This window comes from Rhinatrema bivittatum, chromosome 6 (assembly GCF_901001135.1).
Source record: "Rhinatrema bivittatum chromosome 6, aRhiBiv1.1, whole genome shotgun sequence".
Lineage (NCBI taxonomy): Eukaryota > Metazoa > Chordata > Amphibia > Gymnophiona > Rhinatrematidae > Rhinatrema > Rhinatrema bivittatum.
This window is the reverse complement of record NC_042620.1, coordinates 910,746-926,658: the sequence shown is the minus strand read 5'-3', so window position 1 is coordinate 926,658 and position 15,913 is coordinate 910,746. Positions and strand designations below refer to the sequence as shown.

At 43.0% G+C, this 15,913-nt stretch overlaps 1 protein-coding gene across 1 annotated transcript in view; it reads left to right on the top strand.

Annotated features, from left to right (window-relative positions):
• The window catches only part of LOC115093339 (unconventional myosin-X-like), a 556,890-nt gene that overhangs the window by 278,182 nt on the left and 262,795 nt on the right, over positions 1–15,913 (top strand). Inside the window, exon 30 of the mRNA XM_029604967.1 lies at positions 11,220–11,275. Coding sequence (XP_029460827.1) covers positions 11,220–11,275 — 56 coding nt within the window. The remainder of the gene's footprint in view (positions 1–11,219; positions 11,276–15,913) is intronic.

Below are 15,913 nucleotides of genomic sequence, written 5' to 3'. Positions count from 1 at the left end.
CTTACTCACAGAGTCAGTATCACAATCAAACTCTCATTTGGTATAGGGTCACTTTACTTTAGGGATGTGAATCGGGCTTCGGACGATTGAAAATATCGTCGATATTTTCAAAATCATCAGAAATCGGGGGCTCCCCTGAAACGATAGGAAAACCCCACGATATTGATCGTGGGGGTTCTCTTATCATTTTGGGGGAGGGCGGGAAAAACGGCACACAAAAATAACCCCTAAACCCACCCCGACCCTTTAAAACTAATCCCTTTGATTCCCCCACCCTCCCGACCCCCCCCCCCCCCCCAAAAAACATTTTACAGGTTCCTGGTGGTCTAGTGGGGGTCCCTGGAGCGATCTTCTGCTCCCGGGCCGTCGGCTGCCACTAATCAAAATGGCGCCGATGGCCCTTTGCCCTTACCAGTGCTCCTACCATGTGGCAGGGGCCAGGCCGGCCCCTGCCACATGGTAGGAGCACTGGATGGCCCGCATCCCTCCATCGGGCCCGATGGAAAAAAAAACCCCACATGTGAATCGGAACCGGAATCCGAACCGATTCCGGTTCCGATTCACATCTCTACTTTACTTTATTTCAGTCAACTTTGTTTTGTTAATTTTTTATATCATCTTTTTTTGTTAGGGTAAAACAAATCTCTCAACGTGCTGACAAACTGTAAATTGTATAAACCATAGGAACAATAATAATTCGCTTGTGAAGCAACAATGTAAATGTCAAGTCCCAATCCAATATATTTCAAAAAGGAATACTCATTGCAAAATAGATAGAAGTCCCAAATCCCGACACGATCGTGTTTCGAACCACAAGGTCCTGCTTCAGGGGAAATGACTCCTTCCAAACTTCCTGTCTTTGACATCCACAGAAATTTTTATCCGTTCTATCAGCATAGTTCCAACTGGTTATTTCTTCATACACTTCTTCTTACGCGGTCTGGATTCAGACTCGCACATTTAAAACATGGTGGCAAACCGGAACCTTTTAAACTCCTCACCAGAAGATACAGAAACACCTACAATCCTCAACCAGGTCGTCTTCATGTGGGCAGACAACTTGTCACTCAACTTCAAATTCTGTCTTTGAACATCTATTGAATAGTGAATTAAATCGCATATCCTTAAAATGCAAACGATAATGACCCTATGACATCAGAGCGGAATTTCAGTCGCCAGCAAGGTCAATAACTAACCTCCATTTTCTCCCCCATCAACGCATCAAATCACGTGACAGTTCACAACCAGGTACATTCTCCAACATAAAGGGAGTCTTCTAACACGTCCAGCATGTAATTAACACCCAGCCCTCTGTTAGACATTGATCACATATGAAGTCCTCTTTCACATCCAGATTTCTTTCCATGAAGCATAACACTCCCTTATTTCATTTTCACATATGAAGTCCTCTTTCACGTCCATATTTCTTTCCAAAACGCATAACATTCACTAATTATCCCTAGGATGGAAATGTTGGCCACAGGTTCTTTCATCAAGGTTGCTTCTAAGTGACCAAAAAACATTCAGCAGGGGATCCAATCATCCCATTGTATCATGATCAAAGCCATGGACCTAATACCCCCCAAAAAAACTCAATGTGTTTGTATCAAAAATACCTTCTGAGTAACGAAGGAAAATGCTTCCACAAATCCCCTATTTTTTTTTTACAACTCAAAACAATTTTTTGACCCACACCCTTATTTCTTATATGACAAAAAAAAAGAAGCCCCTATTGTATGTTGGATCAGGGGTTAAATCACTGAATACCAATTGATGTTCTCATTTAGACCTTGAGGGTCTCCTCTGGCTCCTTTTTGTATTTGCTCCAAAACTAACCAACATAGATCAGTAAACATGAGATTCGCCTGTATACAATGTTGTACCAACGGGGCTGTTAGTTTAGAGGTTTTATTGCAACTTCTGTGCTCAATCAGTCTTGTACGGATTTTTCTCTTGTTGCGCCCAACATACACCAAATTACATGGGCATTGTATAACGTAAATAACATGCTCCAAATCGCATGTGGTAAATGTCCCCAAATTTACTATAATATCTGAATATGGAGACTACCATTGGTCCCCCATTGGCGATGAGTATTCCTTTTTGAAATATATTGGATTGGGACTTGACATTTACATTGTTGCTTCACAAACGAATTATTATTGTTCCTATGGTTTATACAATTTACAGTTCGTCAGCACGTTGAGAGATTTGTTTTACCCTAACAAAAAAAGATAATATAAAAAACGAACAAAACATAGTTGATTGAAATAAAGTGACCCTATACCAAATGAGTTTGATCGTGATACTGACTCTGTGAGTAAGGGTCCTACAAGATTTAATGGCTATGTGATATGACATAAAAAATATACCAGTTTATCCATTTATTATTTTTTATATTAACTCTAGACATGCCTGAGAGGAGGTCTAAAGTTATCTGGTAACATTTTCCTGGATAACTTTAGTTTTAACCGGCTATATTTAAAAAATAAATTATAGATGTATTTATAGCCAGTTAAGTATAGTAAGCCTTAAAAAACATTGGGGCGGATTTTAAGAGCCCTGCTCGCGTAAATCCGCCCGGATTTACGCGAGCAGGGCCCTGCGTGCCGGTGCGCCTATGTTCAATAGGCCTACCGGCACGCGCGGAGCCCCGGGACTCGCGTAAGTCCCGGGGTTTTCCGAGGGGGGCGTGTCGGGGGCGGGCCCGATTCGCGCGGTGTTTTTGGGGCGGGACGTAGCGTTTCGGGGGCGGGTCCGGGGGCGTGGCCGCGCCCTCCAGACCCGCCCCCAGGTTGCGTCCCGGCGCGCTAGCGGCCCGCTGGCGCGCGGAGATTTACTTCTCCCTCCGGGAGGCGTAAATCCCCCGACAAAGGTAAGGGGGGGTTTAGACAGGGCCGGGGGGTGGGTTAGGTAGGGGAAGGGAGGGGAAGGTGAGGGGAGGGCAAAAGAAAGTTCCCTCCGAGGCCGCTCCGAAATCGGAGCGGCCTTGGAGGGAACGGAGGTAGGCTGCGCGGCTCGGCGCGCGCCAGCTATACGGAATCGGTAGCCTTGCGCGCGCCGATCCAGGATTTTAGCGGATACGTGCGGCTACACGCATATCTACTAAAATCCAGCGTACTTTTGTTGGCGCCTGATGCGCCAACAAAAGTACGCCAAATCGTGCTTTTTGTAAATCTACCCCATTGTGAGCATTTTGGCCGTAATATGCTCACAATTTTAGAACGTTTTAGAAATTAGCCCAGTTCTAAAATTGAATTTTCAAATATCCAATCCTTAATGTTTAATGTATTATATGTTTAATGTTCACCCATTAAGGTTTAATGTTACAATGTATAAATAGTAAGACACCCCTCTCATTCTATTCCAGGTTATAATGTGAACCGATGTGATGTCGGTATATAAAAGCAAATAAATAAATAAAGTCCCCAATGCTAGGTCCAATGCTTGGCTATTCTGGGCCAATACTGTCATCCTTGCACCCTAAAAAAAATCTTTCTTTTTATTAGAAAAATACGTTTCTCTGCTGGGTGCAATCTCACCTCTTGCCCCCTTCCACTTCCATCGGATGATATTTATATTTATATTTCCAGGGGCTCCCTCACCAACCCACTCCTTCCTCCACACACAAACTTATACCCTACCACTCTCCCGCTACCTTATTTTCCTCTGGTTTTCAGCTCGGATTGCAGTAATGAGTGACCTACTGTGCCCCAAGCCCCTGGCTTCTGTTGTGGCTTATGCTGAAAGTGTAGGCTTCTAGCATGGCTCTTTAATCAGCCTATAATTAGAGTGAAAATTGATTTAAATTAATTGTCACTTTTGGAAAAATCTGGGAATTTGCAGGTGAAAATTGGTTTAAACTGAAAACGAAGGATCCTAATTATAATTTAACATCTTTTATGAGTTGTAATTTATTCTGCAGTATGAAGTGTATATATTTATTCTAATGTATAATAGGTTATTTTCTTTAGATTCTTCGTGAGTGTTTCTTATTCCTGGCCAGAATGAGCCTAACGACTTTTGTTTCTTTCCTAACTAGAATTTGGATGAAGTTTTATGTCATAAGTCTCTTGTTTGATGCATGTTGTCCATCATATGGAGCACTCATTTTTTTTGCAGGGATTGTGAGAGAATTCCATGCATTGCTGTGAGAGGGTGATATCAGTCGTGGTGTAGTGCCAGTACACTTCAAGAAGGCAGAATATTACAACGGAGAATTTCTGTAGCACTCCATCTATAGGGTTGGGAAGCAGGAGTGACAGATACCTTCCTCTGTTCTAGTTATCATTTTGTTAGTGTCCCACTTGGGGAGGTGTGTGATACAATAAAGGAGAAATTTGAGAGGTATTCGGTAAGTTCCTCTGATATATAAAGCCAGACCATCATCCTAGGTAGGGTGTGGAGTTTTCTGTTCCCCTTGCTAGAGGCAGCATGTTCAGGGCTGACCCCTGATTCTTCTAATTGATTTGTGTTGTTAAACCTCCATGGAGATTTTCAGTTACTTTTACATATGGGACTTTATTCCACCCTCCCTATCTATTCAACTTTTAAGTTCCTGAACCTTAAAAGGGAGCGATTGCTTCCCTGAGATCATCAGTATCCAGAGGAGAGATGACTCACAGCATCCAAAGGAGAAGGAAAGAAGGGAGAAAGGAACTGGGCCCATGAATATCTACTGGAGATTTGGCAGAGTAACAGGAGTATCATTCTGATACTGGAAGGGAGAAGAGAACTATACTAGATATCATTTAGGTACTGTGAGGAAACTACGGCGTTAAGAGGAGAAAACTACATGGAGAGGTAGGAGATACATGACTGAAAAATGGATTTCACCTTTAGTATAGGTATAGGGAAGCCCTAACTTGCCCTATGCCGGTGTGACAGGAGAAACATCAGATTGAAGACTGAATAAATTGGCTGTAATATCTTAAACGAAAGCAAGACTGTGAGAAGTCACAAATTTACTTACTACATTTGGGCCATGAAGATGTGAACTAAACATCTGAAAAGAACATTTTCATCATTTTCCGTAGGAAAAAAATCAGCAGAAGCAGGGGTCACGATTTGAAGCTCCAGGGAGGAAGACTCAGAAGCAATGTCAGGAAGTATTTCTTCACGGAGAGGGTGGTGGATGCCTGGAATGCCCTTCCAGAGGAAGTGGTGAAGACCAGAACTGTGAAGGACTTCAAAGGGGCGTGGGATAAACACTGTGGATCCATAAAGTCAAGAGGCTGTCAATGAAGAGTGGGTGGCTCGCCAGAATGACGGCTACTGCCTGGAGATAATACCCTTATTCAATAAACATACACATGGTTACTGTGACTCCAACATCACTCTAAGCTTCAACAGCAAGAGGAAATGTGGAAAAAAGGATTTGAACTCACAAAGCGGGGAGTAGCTGGCTTGTTACGGCGGTTACTACCCCAAACCAAATAAGCCTGATACTTCACTTTCAATGCATATCCAGCATAGCTCTCTGCTTCAACGGCAGGGGAGAAGAAAAACTGATACTTCACTCATATCCAGCATAGCTCTCTGCTTCAACGGCAGGGGAGAAGAAAAACTGATACTTCACGCATATCCAGCATAGCTCTCTGCTTCAACGGCAGGGGAGAAGAAAAACTGATACTTCACTCATATCCAGCATAGCTCTCTGCTTCAACGGCAGGGGAGAAGAAAAACTGATTCTTCACGCATATCCAGCATAGCTCTCTGCTTCAATGGCAGGGGAGAAGAAAAACTGATTCTTCACGCATATCCAGCATAGCTCTCTGCTTCAACGGCAGGGGAGAAGAAAAACAACCAATAAGGGCTGAATAACATAGTCTGGGTAAAACAAATAAGCATGGGTGTAGCTTGCTTACTGCGGCGGTTACTTCCCCTACTACCCCTAACTAATCAAGCTTGATATTTCACTTGGATGCAGCTCCATCATTGCTCTCTACATCAATGGTGGGGGTGGAAGGGAAATAGAACCAAAGAGCTAAGAGAAACAGATAAGTATGAGAAAAAAAAGTGTGAAGCTTGCTGGGCAGACTGGATGGGCCATTTGGTCTTCTTCTGCTGTCATTTCTATGTTTCTATCATTTTACAACATCTCATTTTACAAAGTAATGTTAAAAACAGCTTCCAATGTGTTTTGTACTGCAAAGTAGCTTGAGCACTCATCTGTGCTCTATACAAGAACTGTAAACTGGGAATTAAGGGTTTGCAAAGTGAAGGGCTTTGAGTGTTATCATTCCCCCATGGAGGGAACCCATGAAGATTATGACATGTTTACAATTTTAAACTCCACACAAGCAGGTGAGTGCTAAGATTAAGTTGTACAGTCCCAAGGAATTCGAAACCATTTGTAAATCCAAAGGTAATATTTATTTATAGCGGCAACTCCACTGTGTATATAAAGTCATGCTTTAAGCAAAAGGGTCCCCCGACACGGACCCGTGTTTCGCCAGGGGCTGCATCAGGGGGGACGCACAAGTAAATTCAGAGCAATCTGTAAATAAGGGTAAAAATACAGGACTGTAACAAAATGTCACTGCCAATGCCATATATACAGTCAAACAGTATATCCACTTACCGAGTTGAAGAGTATACACACGTAACAGGGAGCGCGTTTGAGTGTCATTAAACATGGAGTTTTAAACATGTAAAGGTGCCAAAAACTTTCACAGACCAATCAGCTAAGGCAAACAACCAACCAATCAGAGCATGGTATTATTATCCAATGGGCTGTCAGATAAAATGTACCCATTCAATCTCTTTGTTGAGACCTGCGGGGGTAACAGTATTCAGCCGGTAAATCCATCGTTGTTCACATCGAATCAGATGGGCATCAAAATCTCCCCCTCTAGGAAGGGGAGAAAGCACTTCCAAGACAAAGAAGAAGATATCAGAAATTGAATGAGAAAGGGCTACCCAATGATCAACCAATGGGGCTAAAAGACGTGAATGTTTGATATTGGATCGATGTTCTATTATACGGGTGCGAATTTGTCTATTAGTCTTGCCGATGTAAAGTTTATTACAGGGACAACGAATGACATAAATTACACCTGTAGAACTACAATCAGAAGAATCAAATAGAGTAAACACTTTGCCCGAAGACGGATCAGTGAATTCAGTCATCCTAGCAGTGTGGCTACAGACTGAACAATTTCCACATGGAGCATGTACGCCCCGTGTGTGTGCCCGTCTGTTGTGAGAGAAGTCAGAGTGAGTTAGAATATCTTTTAAATTCCTGCCCCTCCGATACGTAAAACGCAATGGACTCTGAAAAAGTTGTGAAAAAGACAGAGCTAACCAGTGTTTCCGAACAATTGAGGCAATATTATGGCTAGCTGGTGAGAATGGTAAAATGCAATTTACAGAATTTTCTGAGTCAGTATGTGAAGGTAGGAATAACAAATCTCTGTTGACATATAAGGCTCATTTCAGAATCTTCGAAGGGTACCCCCTCTGTCTAAACCGGAGCAACATCTCCTTAGCTTTATTGACATACTCAACTCTCGAAGAGCACAGCCTGCGTAGCCGGAGGAACTGACCTGTCGGAATGTTGGTCTTAAGAATTCTCGGGTGGCAACTGTCAAATTTCAGAATCGTATTACGATCGGTTTCTTTTCTGTATATTGAGGTTGTGAAGATGCCATCGTGGATTTTAATGAGCATATCTAAGAAGGGGATCTGAGAATGGTGCAAATTAAAGCTAAACTGAAGGTGTGGGTTGCAATTATTCAACCAATCGAAAAACATAAAAAATTGGATCTCAGTCCCTGACCAAATTAACAGCACGTCATCGATGTAACGGAACCATGCATGTATGAACACTTGCCAAGCAGATGGATAAATATGGGATTCCTCAAATTGGGCCACGTATAAGCATGCCAGGCTGGGGGCCATCGTAGCCCCCATAGCCGTCCCCTTAATCTGTTGATAAAAAGTATTTTTGAAACGAAAATAATTTTTAGTGAGTGCCAAAGTAGTCAATTGCATGAGAAAAGATGTAGGGACCCGGACAGGTGCGGGTCGTTGATTAAGAATAGCCTCAATCACATGTAGAGCATCCTGTTGAGGAATGTTTGAGTAAAGTGATGTGATATCTAATGTCACTAGCAAAAATGGTGGAACTGGGACCTGTAAGTTATTCAGCAAAGAAATAAGATGGGCAGAGTCCCGGACAAAAGATTTTATCTGCGGGACTATAGGTCTTAGAAATATATCCACAAATTTCGAGAGAGGCTCTAAAACAGAGCCAATCCCGGATACAATCGGAAGTCCCGGAGGGTCTACCAAAGATTTGTGGATCTTGGGGAGTAGTTGGAAACTCACAAACCGATATATTACCCAACGTGAGGTAAATTTTCTCACGTCTCCGTTTCCAACTACTCCAGTCTTCTATGTACTCCCCAAGATCCACAAATCTTTGGTAGACCCTCCGGGACTTCCGATTGTATCCGGGATTGGCTCTGTTTTAGAGCCTCTCTCGAAATTTGTGGATATATTTCTAAGACCTATAGTCCCGCAGATAAAATCTTTTGTCCGGGACTCTGCCCATCTTATTTCTTTGCTGAATAACTTACAGGTCCCAGTTCCACCATTTTTGCTAGTGACATTAGATATCACATCACTTTACTCAAACATTCCTCAACAGGATGCTCTACATGTGATTGAGGCTATTCTTAATCAACGACCCGCACCTGTCCGGGTCCCTACATCTTTTCTCATGCAATTGACTACTTTGGCACTCACTAAAAATTATTTTCGTTTCGAAAATACTTTTTATCAACAGATTAAGGGGACGGCTATGGGGGCTACGATGGCCCCCAGCCTGGCATGCTTATACGTGGCCCAATTTGAGGAATCCCATATTTATCCATCTGCTTGGCAAGTGTTCATACATGCATGGTTCCGTTACATCGATGACGTGCTGTTAATTTGGTCAGGGACTGAGATCCAATTTTTTATGTTTTTCGATTGGTTGAATAATTGCAACCCACACCTTCAGTTTAGCTTTAATTTGCACCATTCTCAGATCCCCTTCTTAGATATGCTCATTAAAATCCACGATGGCATCTTCACAACCTCAATATACAGAAAGAAACCGATCGTAATACGATTCTGAAATTTGACAGTTGCCACCCGAGAATTCTTAAGACCAACATTCCGACAGGTCAGTTCCTCCGGCTACGCAGGCTGTGCTCTTCGAGAGTTGAGTATGTCAATAAAGCTAAGGAGATGTTGCTCCGGTTTAGACAGAGGGGGTACCCTTCGAAGATTCTGAAACGAGCCTTATATGTCAACAGAGATTTGTTATTCCTACCTTCACATACTGACTCAGAAAATTCTGTAAATTGCATTTTACCATTCTCACCAGCTAGCCATAATATTGCCTCAATTGTTCGGAAACACTGGTTAGCTCTGTCTTTTTCACAACTTTTTCAGAGTCCATTGCGTTTTACGTATCGGAGGGGCAGGAATTTAAAAGATATTCTAACTCACTCTGACTTCTCTCACAACAGACGGGCACACACACGGGGCGTACATGCTCCATGTGGAAATTGTTCAGTCTGTAGCCACACTGCTAGGATGACTGAATTCACTGATCCGTCTTCGGGCAAAGTGTTTACTCTATTTGATTCTTCTGATTGTAGTTCTACAGGTGTAATTTATGTCATTCGTTGTCCCTGTAATAAACTTTACATCGGCAAGACTAATAGACAAATTCGCACCCGTATAATAGAACATCGATCCAATATCAAACATTCACGTCTTTTAGCCCCATTGGTTGATCATTGGGTAGCCCTTTCTCATTCAATTTCTGATATCTTCTTCTTTGTCTTGGAAGTGCTTTCTCCCCTTCCTAGAGGGGGAGATTTTGATGCCCATCTGATTCGATGTGAACAACGATGGATTTACCGGCTGAATACTGTTACCCCCGCAGGTCTCAACAAAGAGATTGAATGGGTACATTTTATCTGACAGCCCATTGGATAATAATACCATGCTCTGATTGGTTGGTTGTTTGCCTTAGCTGATTGGTCTGTGAAAGTTTTTGGCGCCTTTACATGTTTAAAACTCCATGTTTAATGACACTCAAACGCGCTCCCTGTTACGTGTGTATACTCTTCAACTCGGTAAGTGGATATACTGTTTGACTGTATATATGGCATTGGCAGTGACATTTTGTTACAGTCCTGTATTTTTACCCTTATTTACAGATTGCTCTGAATTTACTTGTGCGTCCCCCCTGATGCAGCCCCTGGCGAAACACGGGTCCATGTCGGGGGACCCTTTTGCTTAAAGCATGACTTTATATACACAGTGGAGTTGCCGCTATAAATAAATATTACCTTTGGATTTACAAATGGTTTCGAATTCCTTGGGACTGTACAACTTAATCTTAGCACTCACCTGCTTGTGTGGAATTATACTTAGAGTGCTTTGCTGTGCTTGGTGATTTATGGACTTACAATTTTAAACTGTAATTTGAGCAGCAGATGGATTACACTTAAGCAAATACAGATTAATCGGTTTATTCCTATCAGTCTGTTGTGAACTGAGTTTGCATTACTCGAGATCTATTTGTCCCTGGGGAGGGCAATAAGATTACCTGTGGAGCTTGCAGCTTCCCTACAGAGTTCTCTTTGAAATGCAGCTGGAGGGAGGGAGCAGTGGGTACTTTGTGCTTTTCAGATTTCAGTAGGAATCCTCCTCTTCCTGTCTCCAGCACTGCTTATTTCTGCTATGTCTTTGCTAATCAAACCTCAATTTACCTACATAAAATGTTTTCATTAAAGACCATGGTTTCCTTACAGCATTTCATACATTCAGTCAGACACGGAGAGGGTATGCAGTGCATCTACACTGTTGTCCCTGCAGCAGGGAACACATTCTGCAAGGGGAAGTATTCCTTCTATTCTGTAATGGAATCATTTTAAATGTAGAGTACAATAAGAGTCTTAAACAGAGAAGCAACGCCTCATTATGGTCTCATGTGAATTATTCTGGACACAAGAACTCTAAATGAGCCAGAGTGGATGCAGGCTTTTTGAATCTTAATGTCTAGAATGGCAAACTTTTAAAGGGCAGCATCAAAACTCTGTATTGTCATTGTATTTTGCTGCCAGTGGTAGCAGTGGCCCCTAACCTAAATATTTTGTTGTCACTGTGTGCTTCCATATTAATCATCTTTCCATGTCTCTCTTCCTCTAACAAAGGGAACTCTGGATGTGGGTCTCATCGATTCGGTTTGTGCCTCGGACAGTCCTGACAGGTACAAGCAAGTTTCATGTGTACATCTTTCCTGGTCCTCCTCCTCCTCCTTCCTGAGCCACTCTCTTATGTCCCCTGACTCTCTCTCTGCTGCGCCTCTCTCTCATATCCCTTGCCCCTATGTTGCTCTTTCTTATATCCCATGAGCAATTCTTTGCTACTCCTCTCTCTCATGTCCTCTGACCTCACTCTGCTGCTCCTCTCGTGTCCCCTGACCAACTCTCTGTTGTTCTTCTTTCTTGTATCCCTTGACCCTCTCTATGTTGCTCCTCTCTCTTGTGTCCCCTGACTTCTCTCTGCTGCTACTCTCTCTCGTATCCCTTGACCCTCTCTATGTTGCTCTTTCTTGATTCTCATGAGCAATTCTTTACTACTCCTCTCTCTCATGTCCTCTGACCTTTCTGTTGCTCTTCTCTCTTGTCTCCCTTGAACATTTGGGTAATTGCCAGGTTCTTGTGGCCTGGTTTGGCCTCTGTTGGAAACAGGATGCTGGGCTTGATGGGACCCTTGGTCTGACCCAGCATGGCAATTTCTTATGTTCTTATTTCTCTGCTGCACCTCTCTCTCGTGTCCCCTCACCTCTCCCTGCTGCTCCTCTCTCGTGTCCCCTGACCTTCCTTCTGTTGCTCTTCTCTCTTCTATCCCATGAACATTTCTATGCTGCTTTTCTCTCTTGTCCCCTGACACTGTCTCTGCTGTTCCTCTTTTGAGTTCCCTTGACACTCTGTTGCTCCTCAATTCCCTTGACTATCCCTCTGTTGCTCCTCTCTCTCATATCCTCTGACCTCTTTGCTGCTCCTCTCTCTCGTATCCCCTGACTTATCTCTGCTGCTTCTCTATCTAGTGTCCAATGGCCCTAAGAACATAAGACTTGCCATACTGGGTCAGACCAAAGGTCCATCAAGCCCAGTAACCAGTTTCCAACAGTGGCCAATCCAGGTCACAAGTATCTGGCAGGATCCCAAGGAATAGATAGATTCCAAGCTGCTTATCCCAGGGAGAAGCAGTGGATTTCTGCAACTCTACTTTAATAATGGTTAATGGACGTTTCCTCCAGGAACTTGTCCAAACCTTTTTTAAATGCAGCTATACTAATAGCTTTCGTCATATCTTCTGGCAACGAATTCCAGAGCTTAATTATGTATTGGTGAAAAAATATTTTATCTTATTTGTAAATGTATCACCCAGTAACTTCATTGTGTCCTCTGGTCTTTGTGCTCTTTGAAAGAGTAAACAATTGATTAACATTTATTTGTTCCACTCATTATTTTATAGACCTCTATCATATCTCCCCTCAGTCATCTCTTCTCCAGGCTGAAGAGTCCTAACCTCTTTAGTCTTTCCTCATAAAGAATCATTCCATCCGCTTTATTATTTTGGTTGCCCTTCTCAGTACCTCTCTTGCAGTTTTTGTCATGCTTCCCAATTCTATTCAAGGTAACTTTCCCCTTTTCTTTTGTTCTTCCTCACTCTCTTTCCTTTATTCTATATTCTCTCTTGCCTTGCCTGTTTTTCGTTCTCTATCTCCAATTCCATTTTTTCTTTCTTGTTCTTTCTGTTTCCATTTACTCTCTCAATACAGTTTGTGATGTAGCAGGACATTTATAAAGCTCCTTACCTGTCGAGGAGATTGTATGAATTTTGCTCTTCCTGAATCCTGCTGAATAGATGCACAGGCTTGCATAGCACACTTTTTAAGATTCACAGGAGATATTTCCGGGGGCATAATTTGGGCAAAACAGTTTTTATCTACAGAAAATCCAGTGGAAAGTCCTCAAGTATTTCTGCACTCAGGAAATTTTCAAAAGCAAAGTATGAGTACACTTTGCCTTTGAATTTTAGAAGCAGGGTCCACAGATGCATCCAGGTAGGTAATGTGAAACCTCCCTTGAGTCTTTCTTCTTCTGTCAATGTGATAAGCTTGGTGTTAAAAGCCCATTGGACTGAGATATGGATTCGTACCTCACATGTTACTTTACCTTGGACTCCTCTGATGATAGGAAATGCTATTGTTCAGCTAAAACTTTGGAAAGGATACTAGCTGTGTCTCCACGAGATCTCAGATTAATAGTACAGTGGAGGTCTCTTTCTGGTAAATGTGACTCACTTGCAGTTTGTGTTCTCATTTCTTAGAGATCCCTCTGGCTACAGTAGACAAGGTCTCAGGTTTCAGTAGACTTAATTACTGTAACATTTTATATAATGGGTAAATATGTTTCAATCAGTTCAGCTCCAGTATTTGCAGACTTCCACTGCATGTTGCAGGGCATGATGATATCTCTCTGGCATTAAAAATCACATTGGATATGGTGTGTGTGAGCCCTTAGTGCTGCAGTGCAGTTTACATAGCCCCTGCGGCCCATGCCAGCAGCTGACAAATGTAATGAGACAGTCTACAGCTTCACTTTTACCAGCTGCCTCCTTTGCAGGTTGGGCCCTTGGACTCTGGTGGCCAGCAGGACTTAGGTAGTGGTGGTGGACAGTAGAGGTGGCGGCTAGAGTCCAGAGGCACACCAGAGACAAGCAGGCTTATGGATGTCCGAGAAGAGCCAAGGTCAGGGCAGGCAGTGAGCAAGGGTAGTCAGGTCCAGGCGGCAAGCTGAGGAAGACGTGGGCACACAGGAGACACTGTGGATGCTAACAAGGCAGACAGTCTGGATGAGGCTGGTCCAGGTGACAAGACTGGGATGGAAGATAAGGCAAGCCTGGAAGAAGGAATAAGGAACAGAAATATTGGCAACAAGCACTGCAGGGAATGCAGGAAACTCATTGCTGAGGCAAGGCCTGAGTGTCCAAAAGGCCCTTTTAAGGGCTGAAGCCTATGTTATCATCCAAGGGCGCTGCAGGCCTTTTCAGTTTGGGTGGCCAGCATGCATGCGCACCTAAGGAAAGCAAGGCTGGTGCAAGATTGGCAGCATCTGTGCCACATGGTGTGAGTGAGGTCTGCTGTCGCAGCATTCAGGAGTGAGTGTGCTGGCTTGCAGGGAAGTCCCGTGAGATGACAAACATAACAGTACCCCTTCTCTAAAGCCCTCTCCCCAACTTCCTTGGCTTGTATTTACTGGGAAAACATCCGTGGATTTCTGCTACAAGTTGGGGGGCTTGTAGTTTGGAGGTTGGCTCCCAAGAGTTTTTTCCAGGACCGTAGTGTTTCCAGGCATTAAGGTACTACAACTGATTATGAACTCTTCTACAGTCTAAGATTTCCTGGACCTCAAATGAAGTGACTTCCTCTGCTTCAATTTCAATGGGCTGAAGGTACGATCTACCAGGCCAGGAGAAAATGGCAGTTTTCAGCATAAAGATATGGAAGACATCATGGACCCTTCAGGATGGTGGTAGTCTGAGTTTGCAAGCTACAGGGACAAATTGGCAGTCGATAGGAAAAGGTTTGATGAATCATGGAGCAAATTTCATTGAGGACATCTTGAGTCTCCGGTTTCTGGTGCTAAGCCAGTCTAGGCTTTGGGGTGCTGCTGAGGTGCCAGGCACCACATCCTGTTGGCTTTCTTCTTAGAGCATTCTGCCACTTTGTCCAGTAAAACATGAATCTTTGTCCACAGCTCATGAAGCGTTTGTCCCTTCAGGGTGGCTGCTGGGCAATTGTCTGAAATAGGAAGTGGTCTGGGACTTGAGGATGATGCCAAAAGACTACATAAAAGAGTAAAGATCCTGTGAAAGTATTGACATGGTTGTTAATGGCAAACTCAGCCCATGGAAGGAGAAGAGTCCCGCTTATCTTTATGTAAATTCACATAAGCCCACAGGAAGGCCTTAAGGCTTTGATTTACTCTCTGTTTGTCTGTTGCTTTGAATGTGGTAAGCGGAGGTGAAATCCAAAGTGATTATGAATTTTTCAACATAGTCCTTTCCAGTATCGGACAGTGATTCGAACTCCTCGATCTGAGAGGATGTGATGTGGTAGCCCATTCAGGTAGAAGATGTGTTGAATGAAGGGTTTTGCTAACTCAGGGACTCCAGGAAGGGGAACAAAATGTGCCATCTTAGAGAATCTGTCCACAGCCATCCATATGGTAATATTGCCATTAGAGAGCAAAGGTCAACAATGAAGACTGCAGCCACATGGGTTGAGGGTTCTGTGGGGACCGGCAGTGGCTTTAATAACCCCACAGTCATGCTTTGACACTTTTATGCATGGTGAATGTAGACAAGACTGAAAATCGGTCTTCATCTGTGGCCCCCAATAGTGTCACACAATTAGTTCCAATGTCTGGATAATGCCAAGATGATTTGTCCTGCTGGTTATGCCTCCTCTTCACAACCTAGAGCTAAAGGTAGGGGTGGTGGTTTATTAATAATATTTAGAGAATCATTAAAGATGAAATCGCATGATCTCACCGTAACAAATTTAGAATTGTTACTTGTGTATAACTCTCTTTTCTCCATTTGTCTTGTTTATTGTCCCCCAAAGATTCTACATTCTAATCTTTCTCTATTTGAACAGCTCCTTTTGGCTCCAGTCTGTTTAAATAATATGATTCTATTGGGAGATTTTAATTTACCTTTCAATCTCTTAGAAGATGATTTTCAGATTCTGTTGTGTAGGGACATATTATCTTCTTTGGGTTGGCAACAAATAATTGATTCTTCTACACATCGTCTAGGAAATTTACTTGAT